Source organism: Photinus pyralis, unplaced genomic scaffold (assembly GCF_008802855.1).
Source record: "Photinus pyralis isolate 1611_PpyrPB1 unplaced genomic scaffold, Ppyr1.3 Ppyr1.4_LG5, whole genome shotgun sequence".
Lineage (NCBI taxonomy): Eukaryota > Metazoa > Arthropoda > Insecta > Coleoptera > Lampyridae > Photinus > Photinus pyralis.
The window spans coordinates 22,341,986-22,360,153 of record NW_022170596.1 but is presented as its reverse complement, the minus strand read 5'-3'; the positions used below and the strand labels follow the sequence as shown (position 1 = coordinate 22,360,153).

Below are 18,168 nucleotides of genomic sequence, written 5' to 3'. Positions count from 1 at the left end.
GTAAGTATCCCTTCATACTGGTTAAGCATTAAACAAAAATTTATTTATTCACCAAAAACAACAACTACAACTACATGTCTTCGTTATCTTTAGGAAATCTGTTTAAATATTAATAATGTTTTTTTGTGTATTTAGATAATAAGTTAACAACATGTGATAAGATATTCTATAGAGCTGATTATACTTTGTTTATCAACAGATAAAGCACTACGGAGTTTTCACGGACAGTTTTTACTTGGGCCATTAGTTAATCTACGTTACACAAGGTTCGTACGGTGAGTACTGGTGTTTGGAAACGGCTTGGAGGAGATTGAACAAAAAAAATGTTCATGGTTTCTTAGCTCAAATGCCGTATGAGAGGGTGCCATAGGGAGGGTAGGTGGAAAAAACTGGCGCATTGTGACAACAGAGCGGAATCCATACCAGGACATTGCAAGTTTTTTTTTACTGTTAGAATTTTGCCTTCAATGTATCCACGGCTAGCTCAACTTTACTAAAATATCGAAAACAGGAAGATCGACGAACAAGTTTATCTCTTGGGACGTTCGACAACCAGCTGGAACGACGCACGTTGTTTTTGAAAAACATATGACGTTCCTAGAATCTTGAAGTTCGTGATCTGATTTTTTCTGTTACACAATTTGAAATGTTTCGTGGATTTTCTTTTGCTTTTCTTGTTTATTTATTTATTTATTTATTTATTATGAAAGGGTTTTTGTCCCGACGAAGGTTTCCCTGACAATTCCTGGTTGTGTGCGTAACACATTTTATGTTCTCGTCTTGTTTTACGCACAAAATCTCTTCTCGACCGCTGCTGTTAAGTACTGCGGGCGTTGTTATTACGAAAAAATGATTGTTTTTGAAAAATTTTTCCTTTGCGTCCAAATAATTATGTCTCTTTTGTTAGTAAAAGATCGCGACATGGACAACCTGTTACAAAAAACTACCGAAACATTTTGCAGGACTGTCTGTATGGCTGCCCACATACATATTCTCTTCCATTGATTGCATGACGCTATGTAAACATACTTAATGATGGCGTCAGATGCTTTATTCGACATGACTTGTTTACCGCTCCATTTTGTTTTATCTCTGAGCCCAATCGGGAAGGTCAAATGTACAAATCCTTAATTAGAAACCAAATATCTCTACAAAAGTGATAACGATAATGGTGGATATAAATGTCAAAGGCGCCGAGTTCGTCTAGAAACACACCATGAAGCTTGCAATTTTGTTGGTTATTTGCACTGTCGTCGTCTGCACCTCGGCGAACTTTGGTAAGCCTAAACCCGGTCTTAAACTCGCAATATAGTACGATTGTTTTCAGTTTGCAAGGTTGGCGTTCCCTACAAGCAGAACGAGTGCAACGACTGCGTTTGCGATACGTCCGGAACGCTGGGTTGCACCGACAAGCATTGGTAAGTGAACCTTCTTAACTAAGAACACAATCGACTATGCGCAAATCTTCAGCTCTGGAACACCAACCACTTTGGTACATTGTTCCGTTGGAGAGACCCACTTGAAGAACTGCAACACTTGCTGGTGCGTGAAGGATTACGGAACAGTTTGCACTAATAAAAAATGCTAAATCTGTATTCCAATAAATTGTTTTTAGGTCTATAGGTTAGTGAGATGATTCCGAATCACATTTTGCTTTTGAGGTTGATTTTGAGCGCCTCCTTGACCAGCTGTAGCGTTGACAAAGCACATCCGTAAGATAACGTTACTCCCGAACCTCCGTGTCCGTAGTTGTGAATGACAGGTAGTCTCCTTCCGGCAATTTCCTTAATTTCCGTCTCCAATCTCACGCGCGTTCTTCCCGGACGTAAACCCGCCATGTGAGCGATTACTTTGGTGTTCTAGAGGTTTATATAAGTCGGTGGTATCAGTCAAACTACCTACTTTAAGTGAAGGTACCAGTTTGGTACAGTTGCGAAGAATCTTTTCCGAATCAGAACTGCGTACATCCTGTCCATAGTCTCCAATCTGCGCAGTACCGCCCAGAACTGTACTCTCCTCACTGCAAGATTACGTATAATCCCAGTCGTAGTCTCCGGTATCAATACTCACTTAACGATGACGTAACTACCACCCGCTAGCACAGTGGAGAATTGCCATGGAGCTTCCACCTAAAAACTTAGGATACATTAACCTGCAGCAGAAGGACTGGTGGATACCTTAATAACTTGGCCTCTTATGGGTGACATTTGGTCATCCCCCACCAAAGAAGATGCATCCATTCCACTGCAATTTACAATCGCATCATATTCACCTAGCTGGTTTAAGCTATCCACTCTCCTCACCACAATTTTGCCACCCTCCTGAACGAATCTGCGCTGCAAGAACGGTAGGTACTTTGTCATTTGGCAAGTAAACGTGACGTAGTTGACACCTGCCCTAAAGGAACTAATGAAAGAGCCAAGAACCCTCCAGTCACTCACTGGAATTCCACTTGTAAAGCCTTGTTCACCTCCTCCACCTGGACCTTAGCCATCGGGCATTCGCCGAAGACGACGCTCGCATTCTTCGACTGCGTTCCATCGTTCAACAGCAACTTGACTGGTTGCAGGGCAATACCCGCCTCGCCCGCATGTCCAGCCTTCCACAATTGCAACACCCACTCATAGGTTCTCCTCCCCCACGCTCTGATGGTGTTCGGCTAAGTCAAAACTAAGACAATTTGCACTTACAAAATTTTGTCCAGATCAGGGTCCTGGATGAGAAAAAGTGTCCACAGGCCGGCGGAAACGTCACCGGTGGTGTTGGGCGACAGTCGGTCGGCGTAGACGGTAATATTCGCCGTGGAGCTGAGGCGATCTTGAAGAACGGCCGCCGTAGTCAGCCCTATCACTCCGCCTCCTAGGATCGCGATGTTGTACATTACAAACTCTGGGCGATATTAAACAAAGCAAAACGCGGTGTCGTGAACTTAGCACGGAAAGTTACCCGTAGATCTGATTCGCAGTGGCGTAATTTAGTTATGTGGCAAATAAGTCAAGCGAGAAAGGTTGACCGATAGCGTTCTCCGAGTGGCGTAAGAAACGTAAGGAGATATTGTATAAGGCAAACATTACTACCATGGCATATTCCGCACGAGGGGCTAGATGCCTATTCGAGGGGTTAAATTTTGATAACAGCAACCCTTCTTTCAGGATAACCCCTTACGAACTGATTCCATTAATCGCTCAAGAGTGGCTGACGCATTGCACAATCCAAATGGCATAACGGTGAATTGCCATAATCCCGATCCAAGGGTAAAAAAGTCGTTTTTCCTTATTTTTTGGAGATAGCAACTATTAATCTAACTTTGTGAATATTCTTGATCCGGCAATAGTATCTAAAATGTCGTGAATTTTCGGTAACGGATAGCTGTCTTTCTTAGTGACGTTGTTGATATGACAAAAACCCACACAAAATCTGGGTATCCGCTTTCTTCTTCACAAGGGTGACCGGGAAATCTCAAGTACAATCATCTCCGCCTCCGTCCTCTTAGCCAACGACAGGATTCTAGGTGGTTGTCGGATAGGTTGGCTGTATTTATTTCGTATCTATATTACATCGCCCTTTGGCCTTTTCATATAAATAAATTATATGATACCGAAGTAACAAGTCCCGGGCACCAGCCTTCTTCTTCTTCGCTGGCTCTTCACATGTTTCTGCCGTCAGGGCAGTCAACTTTTCAGGACTATTCTTCAAAGGCAACTGCTTTGAATTGAACTTTTATAAACGTACGTAGATATTTACTATATCAATATTGGAATAAATAAGCAGCAGAGGTTCCGACACTGTCAATGGAATGGAATTTTCCAATCAATCAATGTTTACATTCGATTCTTATTCATAAATGTAAATGGTTCTATAGGCCGATTCCTTTAAGAATATTAAAATGACTTTAAACAAAGTGTCCTATGCAAATTCCTAAAAATAACCGACCACTATAACTTTAGACAAATCCTAAAATTTAAACATTATCATTACTCACTTGGGTAATATTCTCCACTGGTAACAATTGAGTTTATCTTGGAAAATTCCTTGACCAGCGAACCTTTTTAAACGAATAGTAAACGTGCATTTCGGTAACGTGCTCGGAACCGGAACGGAACAAAACCCTAAGGTAAGTTCATAGCTCTCCGTTCATACTTTCCGTTTGTCCGTTAGCCAATCAGAAGGCAGCAAATTTTTAAATCGTACGTCGTCCGTTTACGACGGAAAAGTTGGTTGAAGTTGAACATTTACGTTTCCGTTGGTCCGTTTTTAACAAGAGTGAGGTTATGTTTGGTACGTTAACAGTGTTCGCCTATTCGTTCTTCACGGTGATATTCAGATAGCAACGTGTTCTTATTTTCGTACCATTTTTCATACTGAAAATCACGGAGGGTACAATACAAAATAAAATTTAGGTTATGGTTATACGTTGCAAATGTACAATGTGGACGGATTGCTATGAACCTTAACAAAATGTACTATCCGTTTGACGGATCAACGCAACGGATGAACGGAGAGCTATGAACCCAACCTCTTAGAATTGAATAGATCATGGCAACCGCGCTCGCTTTCCGTAATACGTTTCTTGTAATCGCTTGTTATCGCCAGATATACTTTTGTTCATGTTCACTATGAAGCGATGTTTCTATGTTTAACAAAATACAAATTTAAAACTAAATTTTTGAAACGACAAAGCGGCCAACTGTTTATTTATTTATTTATTTATTTATTATCCCTCTCTTGTTCTGGGCCCTCAACAATAGTGCCATTAAGGACCCTTAATGAGACCAAAAAGCCTTAACGGGCCCTAAAAGGTTTTTAAGACCATTCAAATGTATTTAAATGTCTCAAAGACTCCCCGAACAGTCCCATAGAAGCTTATAGAACCGCTGAAAATGTTCACACTTTTTAAGACTTCTAAGATCTCTGTTAGGCTTGGGGAGCCTATAATAATTTTATAGAGCCCATAAAAAAGCAAGAGCCATTTAAATCCCTTACAGTGAACATAGGCTCCTCGATCCAGCACTTTAATCTGAACTTAGGTGTTTTATTGTTGTTATATTACGTTCAGAAGGGTTAGGGGCATCTGGAAATAATTGCATTGTGTTCTTTTTTTTACAAATTTATCTCATTTAACTCCGGTCTTGCGATAAGGATTTCGTAATCTCTCCGTAAAAGCTAATTAATTTGAAGATAAGCAGGTGTTCGCCGAAGTAAACACATGTGTTAGTTTATCGACGCGACCGGCGTTCCCTCTTTCTAAGTGGCTAGAAGAAAGAATAGAAAGGAAGGATTTTTAGATGGGCGTAGTAGACGATATACGGGACTAGGGTTAGTTCTTTTTTTTGTGAAAGACAGTCAGTCTTGGTGGTTGTAAAGTTCTTGCAGAAAAAAGTTTAGATGGTATTCCAAGGAAGTTTATAAGCTTACGCTTTGTGTAACGTATACGGAGAAGTAGTTCGAGTGTCGTATCTATTACATAAATGGGATCTTTTAGGTTTTTCCTAGTATCCGATAAAGTGAAGTTATCCGACATTAAAAATCACTTTTCCATATTATAACAAAGCTTGTTGCTTGTTGAAATCAAGAATCAAGAAAAAGTACAGAATTGAGGATTCCGAACCAGCATCAGTGTTTCTGTCCGCTCGTTAAAAATCGCAGCTATAACCTGATGTTATCATTATTAACTTTTTAAGATAATTAAAGTTCTCTTTTAAGTTTAATTTCTTTCAATCGATCGCATATGCGTGGTACCTGGTTTGTAGGCCCTGAGCGCCTTCCATTCGTGCCCCCCCCCCCCCATTAATTGATTTTTGTTGAATAAATGACCTTAATCAGCTGTGTGTTTAATTGAGCCAAAATTAAGGCCGAGGATACAAGATCTTTAAAAGCCCTTAAAAATATTATCTTCGGTATTGAAGATTCTGCACTAGCCTAGAGTCTTTACGAAGCATTTAACATTTAAGATCCTTTACATCTAAAGGTTTCGTGAGCATTTAAAAGCATTAATTAAGCAGTCACCAACAATTTCAAGGAGTTTCTAAGGGCTTTCAAGACCATCTTAGAGCATTCTAAGCCGCTTTAGAACTTAATTTTTTTTATTACCTTACAAGGCCCTTCTTGAACTGTTACGAACTATAGTGATTTTTGAGGAACGCCAGCGTTTCGAAGGTGTTTGAACCTCTCCTGTATGTTGTATCTTGTATGCTTATGGAACGCTGACCCGAAAGACCAACAGAGCCCTTGAGTTCTTCAGCATAAAATTAAAAAAAAATGACTTTGAAAGTCAGATATCCTGTACCGGGTGACCCAATAAGACTGTTCCTCGGCGATATCTCGAGAACCGTTCGTCATATGACTTAGGGGTAAAAAAAATTGTTGGGTAAATCGGTCATAAAGAATCGCTGGAAAATATTTTCAAGTTCTAAAAATGACAAACAGAGGGCGTAACTGCCATCTTAAATTTTAAAATTTGTTAGAGGGGTTATGGATGTTGGTTGGCAAAAGAGTCGCAGTACTATTTACTACGGATAGAAAGTGACTTTATTTATCACTACTATACAGTATTTATATATATACACGCTAACACTTAACTAACAAAGTAACAACACAAAAGTGAGTCCTTGGGCACGGGTTTCACGATACCGCGACGAAAGAGAGCAGTCCGTCCTACTTATCACGCTAAGGAACGAGAGCGATCTTACGGGAAAATGCACTGCTCGTCGCCGTGGCTGATACAAGGCTGAAGACCCGAGGCTTGGTTGAGAACTTGTCCCACCTAGCAAGCTCGTTGCTCTTCTTGCCGTTGAGAGGCCGGGCCAACGTGTTTCATTCCTCCGGCACCCCTGACTACAGGGATACCGGAGGCGGGCTGCTCAGGGCTTCCTGGCCCTCTTCAGCCAGAGAACGGGATTGTAAGGATGGGTAAAGTTAGGGATTGGAACGGAAGGAACGGAGTTAGGGTGCTGAGGGGGAGAGTACTGCTCCAGAATTCGCCTCGTAGATTTCAACATAATGCTAGCATTATGCGAAGCTACGTATGTCTGAGGAAAACCCCCTGACAAAACCCCAGACAGAGCAGTCGGCAGCGGGATTCGAACCCACAACCTTCCGAATAGCATCGGTGAGCGCATCCACTGCGCCACGTGCCTCGGTGCCGTTGAGAGGAATCTCAACGGCTCTTAAATGGTTTGTGTTGTGATCTTGCGTGAGGGAGTTTCCCTTTGCGGCATCTGTCGGCCGCTCCTGGTGACGCGTGCGGGGGCGTCAGTGGTTAAGGGTTGTACAGGTGCGCGGGCACCTGTGGCTAAAGGTAGTTGGGGTGCATTGGCGTGGGATGGCGTATGCGTATCGGTATGCGCTACGCCTTTAGGAAGTGTGGCCGTAACAAATTGCATTTTCCTTAAATTTCGCATAATAAACTAAAAAAACATTTTTTCACATTTTTAAAGAGAACCAGTTTATCCTAGAGTTTATCTATCATTTTCGTGAAAACAAAAACTCAGTTATTTCAAAAACAAAGATGGTGTGGGGCGTTCAATTGTTTTTGCAATAACCTGCTTTAACTTCTTAACCGTTTAACCGATTTTAACAAATTTGGTATGGTTGAAAAAAGCATTCCTTAGGCAATGAGAGAAATAGAGTTAATTTAGTTGAATCCTTCTCCGCCAGGAGGCTAGCTTTGACACTATGACCCAAAATCCTAAAAAAATAAAAAAAATCAAATGGAATGATATGACTTTTTCTGTATGAAAAAGTAGCCAAATAACACCCAAAGAGGCCAGTGAAAACCGTTTTTCAAAATATCGTTCCTAACCTCAAATATTGGGAAAATGAGATTAATTTATTAATTAATAAAAATGCTTAAATTGTATCTTATTTGACATATTTCCGGTATTTGTCGATGGAGCGAAAGAAAAGCACCCTACACTTTTAGGTAGGCCTTGAAAAATTAAACAAATGAAACACGATGCACTATAAAATAATAACAGCCGTAATTTGTAAATTATTCTGCTGTGTTTACATTCAGAAAGATAAACTGGTTCTCTTTAAAAATGTGAAAAAAGAATGTTTAGTTTATTATGCGAAATTTAAGGAAAATGCAAATTTTAAAATTTAAGATGGCAGTTACGCCCTTTGGTGGTCATTTTTAGAACTTGAAAATATTTTCCACCGATTCTTCATAACTGATTTACCCGATATGGCCGAGGAACAGAGTTACTGGGTCACCCGATACATTACAACTGCTTCAGTACAAATAAAGGGCAACTTAAAAAAAATGGACTGTGAAGAAATGAACATTCAAAAAACCGCTAAAGAGTCTGGGTAACTATTACCACGCATACAACAATTAAAATTAACGTCCATAGAGACGCTTTGACGACACTTTCATTCGACCAAGGTTGATTTCCCAACATCAAGTCCAAAACCTAATTAGAGTAAAACAAAAACGGTTTTGATAACCTTGCGAATCTGCGATATCGGACTATCAAATTTGTATTTCATGGTAATTGTAAACATCCTATATCAATCGGTCTGAATCCGCTGTTGCAATAAATTTTGTTCAAATAGACAGAAACCTTCTGATTAAAAATAAGAATGGTTGTTAAGCGGATTTATTTCAATCTTATTCAAAACAGGTAGAGGAAGCTCTAAAGAAATTGCTGTGACCAGCACTGATGCACACTTGCGCATTCGGAATTCTGCCCAAAAGTAAGAGTATGTGTTCCAAATTTGGTTCCATTCGGTTCAGCCCAGAGCGACTGACAGACAGACAAACCGAATGTTTGAGTCCATTTGCATTACAGATTTTTCAAACTCATAAAAGGCCTCAAAGGCACAACAGTTGGAAAATGCTTTACTCTAAAAGAAAAGGTACAATCTCGACTATAAAAGCTCTTCTAGGAAACTGTTAAAGGCTGACTGCTGATCTTACTCTCACACGATTTTAATGGTTCAGAACTTCATCAATGTATGAACTGTCATTAAGCACGCCTCAATTTACTTATACATCAAGCGGAAAGTTTCTAGCAAAAATTATGGAACATTCTTGAAGAGTATAGAAGGAGCACCATACTTCAAGGAAAGAATGCGTCACATCCGTTTTCATTCTCTATTGTCGGTGACAACCCTTTTATCGACTTGATTTGATGTTGATGAACTAAAGCCTACTGGAAAGAACGGACAAAGAATTCATTTGATGACTCGTGAGGGCATTTAAACGGCTTTAAAAGTCAACACAATCTCTAAAAGGTGATTAAAAGCCTTGAAAAAACCTCCCTCCGGTAATTGTATAACCTTTTTTGCTCCTTCTAAACACCTCGAACAACTCTTCCTCTTTTGCTTCTTTCCTTTTTTTACTCCCCAGACCCCCAACTAAATCAAATTGGCCCTCTCACCATCCTCGCCAGTTCAAAGATAGGAATTAATTTGTTCGTAGCAACAGTATTAATGAAGATTTTCAATTGAACCCACAATGTTCGTCAAACGTAGTCGGCGCGTTTTCTACGTAAATTGTAATACTCGATTATTCGCTTTGAATTAATTCTGTATTCAGACTACACTATACGCGTATGTACAGTTACAAAAACACTAGGCATCTCTTCGCAACGTTTACACTTTCAGAACAATAAACATCTCTCCTCGCTTTCGTGCGTTTAGCTATTTATATAAAATTGATAACGGAACCACCGAAACTGGCGAATCTGGCAGACATATACCTAAACCGCAGATATTAGTTCAGATAAGAACCCCTTTTACTTCAACCACGCCTGTAACGACTTGTTTTTTCCATTAGGAAGCATATTACTTATTGTTTACGGTTCATTAGGTACTTGTTGAAAGGCCCCCGTCACTTTTGAAACGATTTGATAGGTGGCTATATCTATTGATGGAATTTAATTTGCCAGCCCTTGATTTGTGGGTGTCGATTCCCATATCTCTCTCCTTCGTAAGCCGTATCGAGGTACACGTCAATTAAACAAGCAGCTGAAATCGTGAGGTAGAACGCACGAAATTTCAATTGCCATCTTCCGATATATTGATCTCTGGCGATTGAATTACGAAGTAATTAGTGGACGGGATTCACCTGTACTCCTAGTGAGGATATACATTTGCGTTCTTTTTTATCCTCGTAAGTACCACCATTTGCATTTCGTTGATTTAGAGTGTACCCTCTTTAGGGTTCGGCTGTAATTTGTTGTACAGCAATTTCCATTGACAATGCTAATCTACGATTAGCCCTCTTATTTAAGTGGTATGTAAACACCTACCTACCAGGTTACCTTTGGTTTCTTTTAGGGTTTAAGTTCAAGTTCCATACGATCCTGTTGGACTATAATTTTTGTAACCTTGTGTTAGCTCCCCATTGTCTGCTCCTTTGGCTTATATTTTCATCTGCTGATAGCAAGCGGCCATTTTGCTGTGAATACCAGAAGTAGGTCACTGGGTCACGGCGATGGTATTAACATCCAAGATCGCTCTCCTATTGAGACAACTTCCTCCACGTCTTTCTATTATAAAGCGTATCCTTAATAATTTTGTATCTTTTATGTATCTTTTAAATTCATACGTAGAGATTGAAGATTGAAGGAATACTCACTTGCAAGAGTTTTCACTTTCCTAATTGCAGTCTAAACTCTAAAGAAATACTTTCTAAGTGTTTTTAGTATTCGGCTGTCTACAGTCGTGTTAACATTAGCCTATTATTATTATTATCAGTTCTATCAGCTTCTCATCATCCCATAAAGTTTAAACAATTAGGTATAGTGATATTAGCTACTGTAGTGTTAACTAGGCCACGCGGGCCTGTTTTAACGATAGACCGCCCTGTATGGGAATTTCATTTATGGTTAACGTTAAATGTTGGTTGTAATTTGAGACTAAGCACAATCCCTACCATACCAGTTAAATTTGAGGTCAATGTTGATGTGTCAGAATTGTTTAATTATTTGATGCTTGATTTTGTTTAAATAATTGTTTTGTTTATTTTCTTTTGATCATTTTAGATATAAATTACGTGTTAAAGCTCTAGATGGAAATTATTTGCGTAGCATTTTGTAAAAGTTTATCTCATGTCTTTCTCCGGTCCTAGATAAGAAGTCTTCTTATAGCTGCAAAACTAATTAGCTTCAAGATACAGACGTGTGATTACCGTTTGACACAGGTGCAGATTTTCAAATTATCATTTAAAGAAGGTTCTATTCACCATCAAAAATTGTAATTGCAACAAAGTATTTTTCTAAATCGAGTTTTAAGTGAAGTCAAAGGAGTGAAGTTCGAAGTATCATTGTGAAAATCGCCGGTACGACTGGAAATTTTGGATTCTTGACACCTTAAGGTAATTGAAATTTCTTAAATCATTTGTTCTATCGATCGCTTGTTGCGTGGTATGTGTTATTCCAGCCCCAAGTGCCTATTTTTCTTTCCACTTGATTTTTGTATGTCTAATAAATTTGTTTCATCTGTAAATAGTTTGTTTTGTGATTAATTGAGCCCAAATTCCGACCCAGATACGGGTTCTCAAGTTAAATTTTTTAGCAGTACTTAGGACAATGTTAGGTGTTATTAAAGTTTGTTGTTTGGAATTGTGGGAAGTTACTCTTGGCTACTGGGTTCCTTAAATTAATGCATATTTTAGAAATTTTCGATGTAGCGGAGGCGAGAGGGGCCTTACAATAATCACTTTTAAAGGTTTGGTCAGTATCCATTTATTGAGGCAGCTGGTTAGGTTGTTAGGTGGGTGATTTAGTGACCGTTTTCCATTGCACATAGCCGTTTAAAGGGCTTTTTTTGCTGAACGCTTTACTTTGCTTCATCAGCAGTCATCCATAGGACTATTATTCACATAAGTATCTTTTTTTATTCTTCTTTGGCCCATGTGAAATGAATAATTTGTCATTGTTTAAGGGTACAGTAGGTTAGCAATCAAAGTACGTGAATAAATCTGCCTATCAACTGCATATGGTTGAGAATCGCTTGGCCACGCCCACAAATTGCTAAGATTCCCACCATTTAGTTGACACTTCATTGGGACTGTGATTTAAACCGCAACACCGTGAAATTAACCAGACAATTAGAGCGCGAAATAGATTAAATTGACCTAATAATGTCCATGAACCTAGCAGAGCAAGGTCAGCAGAACGCAATCAAACATATTGCATAATTACGTGCTAAGTAAGTGTCCTATAACCGAATTAAATGTTCCTTTTTTTAATTATTACATGTTCTGCCAAGTTCATATAAACTCAGCTCAGCACTACCTCAAAAAACCAAGAAAATGAAAAGTGAACTAACTATAATAATTAGGTGCTACATAATTAGGTGCTAATTAAGTGCCCTATCCCCGAATTAAATGATTCATTTTTTTAAAAATTATTACATGTTCTGCCAGGTTCATATGAACTCAGCAGAACACTACCTTTAAAACCCAAGAAAATGAAAAATGAACTAACTATAATTAGGTGCTAATTAAGTGCCCTATTCCCGAATTATTTTTTTAAAAATTATTACATGTTCTGCCAGGTTCATAATTAAAAAAAGGAGTATTTAATTCGGGAATAGGACACTTAATTAGCACCTAATTATAGTTAGTTCACTTTTCATTTTCTTGGTTTTTTGAGGTAATGTTCTTCTGAGTTCATATGAACTTGGCAGAACATGTAATAATTTAAAAAAAAGGAGCATTTAATTCGGAAATAGGGCACTTAATTAGCTCCTAATTAGCACCTAATTATAGTTAGTTCATTTCATTTTCTTGGTTATTTGAGGTAATGCTCTGCTGAGTTCATATGAACCTGGCAGAACATATGTAATAATTTAAAAAAAAGGAACATTTAATTCGGGAATAGGGCACTTAATTAGCACCTAATTGTTCAGTATGTTTGTGTTCAGCTGACCTTGCTCTGCTAGGTTAATGGACATTACCTCAACGAACAAGTAAATCATTTAAATTGACCACGGTTGACCCCGCGATTTTTAATAATCCCTCGAATTAAACCTGAAATCAAAGATTACCCTAGATTCAAACCACACGAGATAAGAACCCATTTTACTTTACCCAAGGTAAAAACCACTCAAGATTAGGTACGTCACAATTACGTTGAATCTAATTCTAAAATTTTTCTCTTTGACACAAGTATAATAAAATTTATTGAGTGGTCATTAGATAATATCTTTTAATGACCCACATCTGCAATTAATTCACATATCTCTGTATAGCAGCCATTGTTCCAAATTTTGTGGTTATTCAACAATAACACCAACAATTGAAGCTTATGGCCAACTGACCGATGGTTTGCGATTTTATCGGACAGTGATTTTGCGAGTACTATTCTACCATGGTCGTAGCATGGAAATTTTGTATTCTCGTCATTTTCGTACCAGTTCATCTCGGAAACACTTCAGTAATGGCTGATGGGGTTAGTTTTGGCATCGAAATTACTTCTGCATTTTATTTTAGTACGTACAAGATCAATATGAAATACTTACGGAGTGGTGTACCATGAATGAGTACAATCCAGCCTTGGTCGAAGCATCCATTCGGTGTTTTAAGTACAACCGGACCTATACCGCCATAAACTTGACTCTAAGTTTAACGCGAACTATCAACGTTATGACGGTACCAAATCTTAGCCAAAACGAGCCCTTACTAAACACTTTTAGGGACGAGTATATTCCAAAATATTTCTGAGCAACACCTATCGCGAGTTTCCTTTGTCATTTGGTCGCAATTTTTGCGATCTAATGAAGAACAACGAATTTGGTTTGACAAATGTCTTTTCCTGCGGAAATTTTACAACTTGCCCATTTAAGACAGTAACTTAACGACACCCTTTGCCAACATACTACCTTCTACCACCACAGGGATCGTACTTATTGTGTAATTGGGGACCGGACTATAGTAAATTCCCTCCAAATATGGTAAAAGGTCGATTTCAAGTGGATTTGGTAGCTTACGGTGACGATGATTTTATGATGAACGCATCTTGGTTTTTCAAATTGACCTACAAGAATCCTGCGCTGAATTGAGGGCTCCAGTTTACATTAGCACACATGCATTATGCGATGGGCATTTGTTACTGACCTCGTCAGTGGAAATTAATTAAATATTTTCAACCCTGGGCCTATTTAGATTGATCCCGAAAGAAAACTAGATAAGAAACTAAAGAAAAACCAGTGCTAAAACCGATTATTTATTTATGTGCAATCTACACAACGATCCAATCCCAAAAAAACCAAATTATATTTTGAGATTATATTTCAGTTAATAGGAGTCCTTGCAGGTTCTTCAGATATTATTTGAGGATTCTTGGACCCGTGAGTTTGATTACTATGGTTAAATGACGGGACTGATGTCAAAATTCAAGTTTTTTAAGGGCGCACCTAGAAATCTTGACTTAATCGAAGGCTGTTACATTCAACTAGTTACGGTTAATTACACTTATCCAAATAGTCGGAATGAAATCTCCAAATGACAGTTTAGCAATACCTTTGTAAAAACAATTTAAATATTCCTGCAGGAACGGTTGCAAAGCGGATAAATTCAATACGAAGCTTACGTGCGGAGATTGTTAGTCTCTACTTGCTTTCTTAATCTTTAAGCCATAACCTGTTCTATAGTTTTACCGATGAATTTCAAGAGAGAAATAGGTCGGTAAGAGGATGGTCTGGTTGTATCAGCTTGTGGTTTTGGGACATTTGGGATCATAACTACCTACTGTATAGGATTTCCATGGCGTTGAAAGGTACGTGAATTGGGCCCAGCGGTCTACAGTCGTTTAGGGTAATATTGGATGAAGAAGACCGACTTTGTAGTTCAATGATAGAGCATTGGGCTATAAAGCTGGATGTCGGGTGTTCAAACCTGAGTTTAGGTAAGAATTTTTTATCTGTGACAGGGATGGGAATTTCCTTAGAACAGTTTCGAGCGTTCTTCCGGATACCCCGAGTTAGGTTTTCTTGCAGTACGGGATCCTAGGAATTGGCGAAACACTCGCCTCTTTTCTTTAATGAACTCCCTCACAAAGACACACACACACACACATACACTCACAGCCTCTTAATGCTTGACTTTTGAAATCGTTGGAAACTCCCAAAGATTTACGAATACTGTAATGTTCTAGAAATCCCTATAGACATCCAGGCGCAATAAAATATTTGCCATCGGCGATAAGAAACGAAAGCGGATGTGACGCATTTTTTCCGGGAAATATGACGTATTTGTTCGAGAACATTCTAGAATATGCGATAGCGTTCGAGAACTTTGGAGAACGATGGGCGTTTTCTATATAAGCAAATGGAAATGTGATTTAGAGAGTTCTAATGGTGTCTCCGAAGTGAAATATTAATTTAAAAAATGGTTCGCGGCAGTGATATGTTGTAAATAGTAGCGTTAGGGTTGTAAATCCTAATGCTCGTCCAAACAAATCATTTATTTTATTTTAAAAAAATATTTTCTTTGGCACAACAATGCATTAAACATTATTAACGATCCTAGAGATCGTTTATAATTTCGTATTGCTGTCTATCTGTCCGTCTGTCTGCCTGTCTGTCTGTTCGTCTGTCTGCCCGTCTGTCTGTCCATGTGCACGATAACTTTGTGTAGAAACGTAGACCAACCGGCCAAAAAGTTACAGCCCAAGAACTGCCCAAACCTCCAACAAGTTAAAAAGTAATCGTAAACGATTTACATAAAGCGCATTTCCACTTGCATTCATTTCCTATTTGTAAGATGCAACTTCTGTTAAAATCGTAAAAATCCGGCCACAAATATGAAAGATAGCGTTGCACATGGGCAATCCATTGTTGACGTGCTACTTCAATTTCAAGTTTATGAGAAGAATTTCATTTCAATGCTTTTCTAAATAAGAAAGTTGGAACTGCGCATGCGCAAACCTAAATTTTAAAACTAATGTTAGATTTTCCTTTGTTGCAAGCGCCTAAGTATCAAATTGCACTTAAATAGTTCCATAGATAAAAAAGTTGGCACTGCGCATGCGCAAAATAAAATTTTGAAACTGGCGCTAGATTTTCCTTTATTCCAAGTGCCTATGTATCACATTTCATTTAAATTCTTCCATAAATAAAAAAGTTGGCACTGCGCATGCGCAAAACCAAATTTTGAAATTGGCGTTTGATTTTCCTTTATCCCAAGTGCCTATGTATCAAATTTCGTTTAAATTCTTCCATAAATAAAAAAGTTGGCACTGCGCATGCGCAAAACCAAATTTTGAAATTGGCGTTTGATTTTCCTTTATCCCAAGTGCCTATGTATCAAATTTCGTTTAAATTCTTCCATAAATAAAAAAGTTGGCACTGCGCATGCGCAAAACCAAATTTTGAAATTGGCGTTTGATTTTCCTTTATTCCAAGTGCCTATGTATCAAATTTCGTTTAAATTCTTCCATAAATAAAAAAGTTGGCACTGCGCATGCGCAAAACCAAATTTTGAAATTGGCGTTTGATTTTCCTTTATTCCAAGTGCCTATGTATCAAATTTCGTTTAAATTCTTCCATAAATAAAAAAGTTGGCACTGCGCATGCGCAAAACCAAATTTTGAAATTGGCGTTTGATTTTCCTTTATCCCAAGTGCCTATGTATCAAATTTCGTTTAAATTCTTCCATAAATAAAAAAGTTGGCACTGCGCATGCGCAAAACCAAATTTTGAAATTGGCGTTTGATTTTCCTTTATCTTAAGTGCCTATGTATCAAATTTCGTTTAAATTCTTCCATAAATAAAAAAGTTGGCACTGCGCATGCGCAAAACCAAATTTTGAAATTTGCGTTTGATTTTCCTTTATTCCAAGTGCCTATGTATCAAATTTCATTCAAATACTTTCATAAGTAAAAAAGTTTGCAATTCGGTTTATAAATGGTCGAGATGCGAAAAGGGCACTGTGAATTTTGAATCGATTCGATTCAACTTTTGGCAATGCGTATTATATGGCTAAAGCTATGCCCATATTGAATTTCATGCAATTCAGTTCATAACTAACGGAGATGTAAAAGCGATCGAACATTTCTAAACAAAGTTATCGTTCTCACGGACAGATAGATGGACAGACAGACAAAGGAACGGACGGAGAGACCAACCGGCAGGCGACAGATAGCAATGCAAAATTATAAACGATCTCTAGGATCGTTAATAAACGGCAAAAGTGTAAAATTATGGAACATGTAAAAAACGGTTTTTTTGTTTTTTTTGCAATAACTTTTTTTGTAAGCGGTACAGAAAAAATTCCTTCCTTGGTACAAGACTCGACACCATAACGAACCAAATAGCGAAAAAAGTAGAACAATAGCTCTAAAGATAAAAAACTAGTAGCGTCGCAAAGTTAGCGGACGGACGGACGGACGGACGGACGGACAAAGTGGCCACAATAGCGCATTTTTTTTATTTTTGTGGAAATGCGCTAAAAAGTAATTAACAAGCCAAGTTTCGACATAGAATTTGTTTATTCATTTATCAATTAAATATTCTTGTGTAGTGTAAAATGCTTTTAATGTAAGAAGTTTTTTGATTGCAGCCAAAAATTGTTTCAATTGTTGCTGTTTAGTTACATTGTCCAGTTAGTTATAAAACTTTATTCCGCAATAGAGTGTCGTGCTTTCATAACTATTTTTTTATAACGAGGCACAGGTAACTGCTTTTTCCTTATTATACGCCTTAATATCTTTTGGATGAACAGTGTTGTTTATGATATATTTTTTGACTAGGCATAAAATTTTATGTATGTAATACAGTACAGTGCAATAGAACTAATCCTTCAACTCGTAGAAATCGATTGACATCGCTGTCTCTTTTCGTTCTCGAGTTAGACAAGGAACAGACTAACAGACGGACGGACAAAATCATCACATAGGAATAGCGTGTGAAAATTAAACAAGGCTCAACCTTCTAACATCGACAGAATTGCTGGTATGAAAAAAAATTTTTGTAAGCGAATTGATGTGACGAATTGAATGCTTGAAATAGATTTGTCTACCACTGTAGACGGACGAATGGTACACTCTGTATATTATTACAATATCTGATTCTGCACACAATTTTACATCCGATACGTGGTTTTCGGTACCGCATTTCGGTAATTTATTATTACAAAAATCCATTTTACCCAAAATATTTCCTCGCCAGTAATGTGTCATTTTCCTGGCTTATATGTAAATAACCATTTCCTATTTT

At 38.1% G+C, this 18,168-nt stretch overlaps 2 protein-coding genes across 2 annotated transcripts; one reads left to right on the top strand and one right to left on the bottom strand.

Moving 5' to 3' along the window:
* Window positions 1-1,124: 1,124 nt before the first annotated feature.
* Window positions 1,125-1,622, top strand: LOC116172508 (protease inhibitors-like). The gene is made up of 3 exons (XM_031489740.1): window positions 1,125-1,277; window positions 1,328-1,418; window positions 1,471-1,622. The coding sequence occupies exons 1-3, from the start codon at window positions 1,217-1,219 to the stop codon at window positions 1,586-1,588; spliced, it is 270 nt and encodes an 89-aa protein (XP_031345600.1). The 5' UTR covers window positions 1,125-1,216; the 3' UTR covers window positions 1,589-1,622.
* Window positions 1,578-3,123, bottom strand: LOC116172507 (D-aspartate oxidase-like). The gene is made up of 6 exons (XM_031489739.1): window positions 2,691-3,123; window positions 2,442-2,645; window positions 2,178-2,397; window positions 2,071-2,129; window positions 1,903-2,020; window positions 1,578-1,859 (listed from the first exon to the last, which is right to left on the bottom strand). The coding sequence occupies exons 1-6, from the start codon at window positions 2,879-2,881 to the stop codon at window positions 1,644-1,646; spliced, it is 1,008 nt and encodes a 335-aa protein (XP_031345599.1). The 5' UTR covers window positions 2,882-3,123; the 3' UTR covers window positions 1,578-1,643.
* Window positions 3,124-18,168: the final 15,045 nt, after the last annotated feature.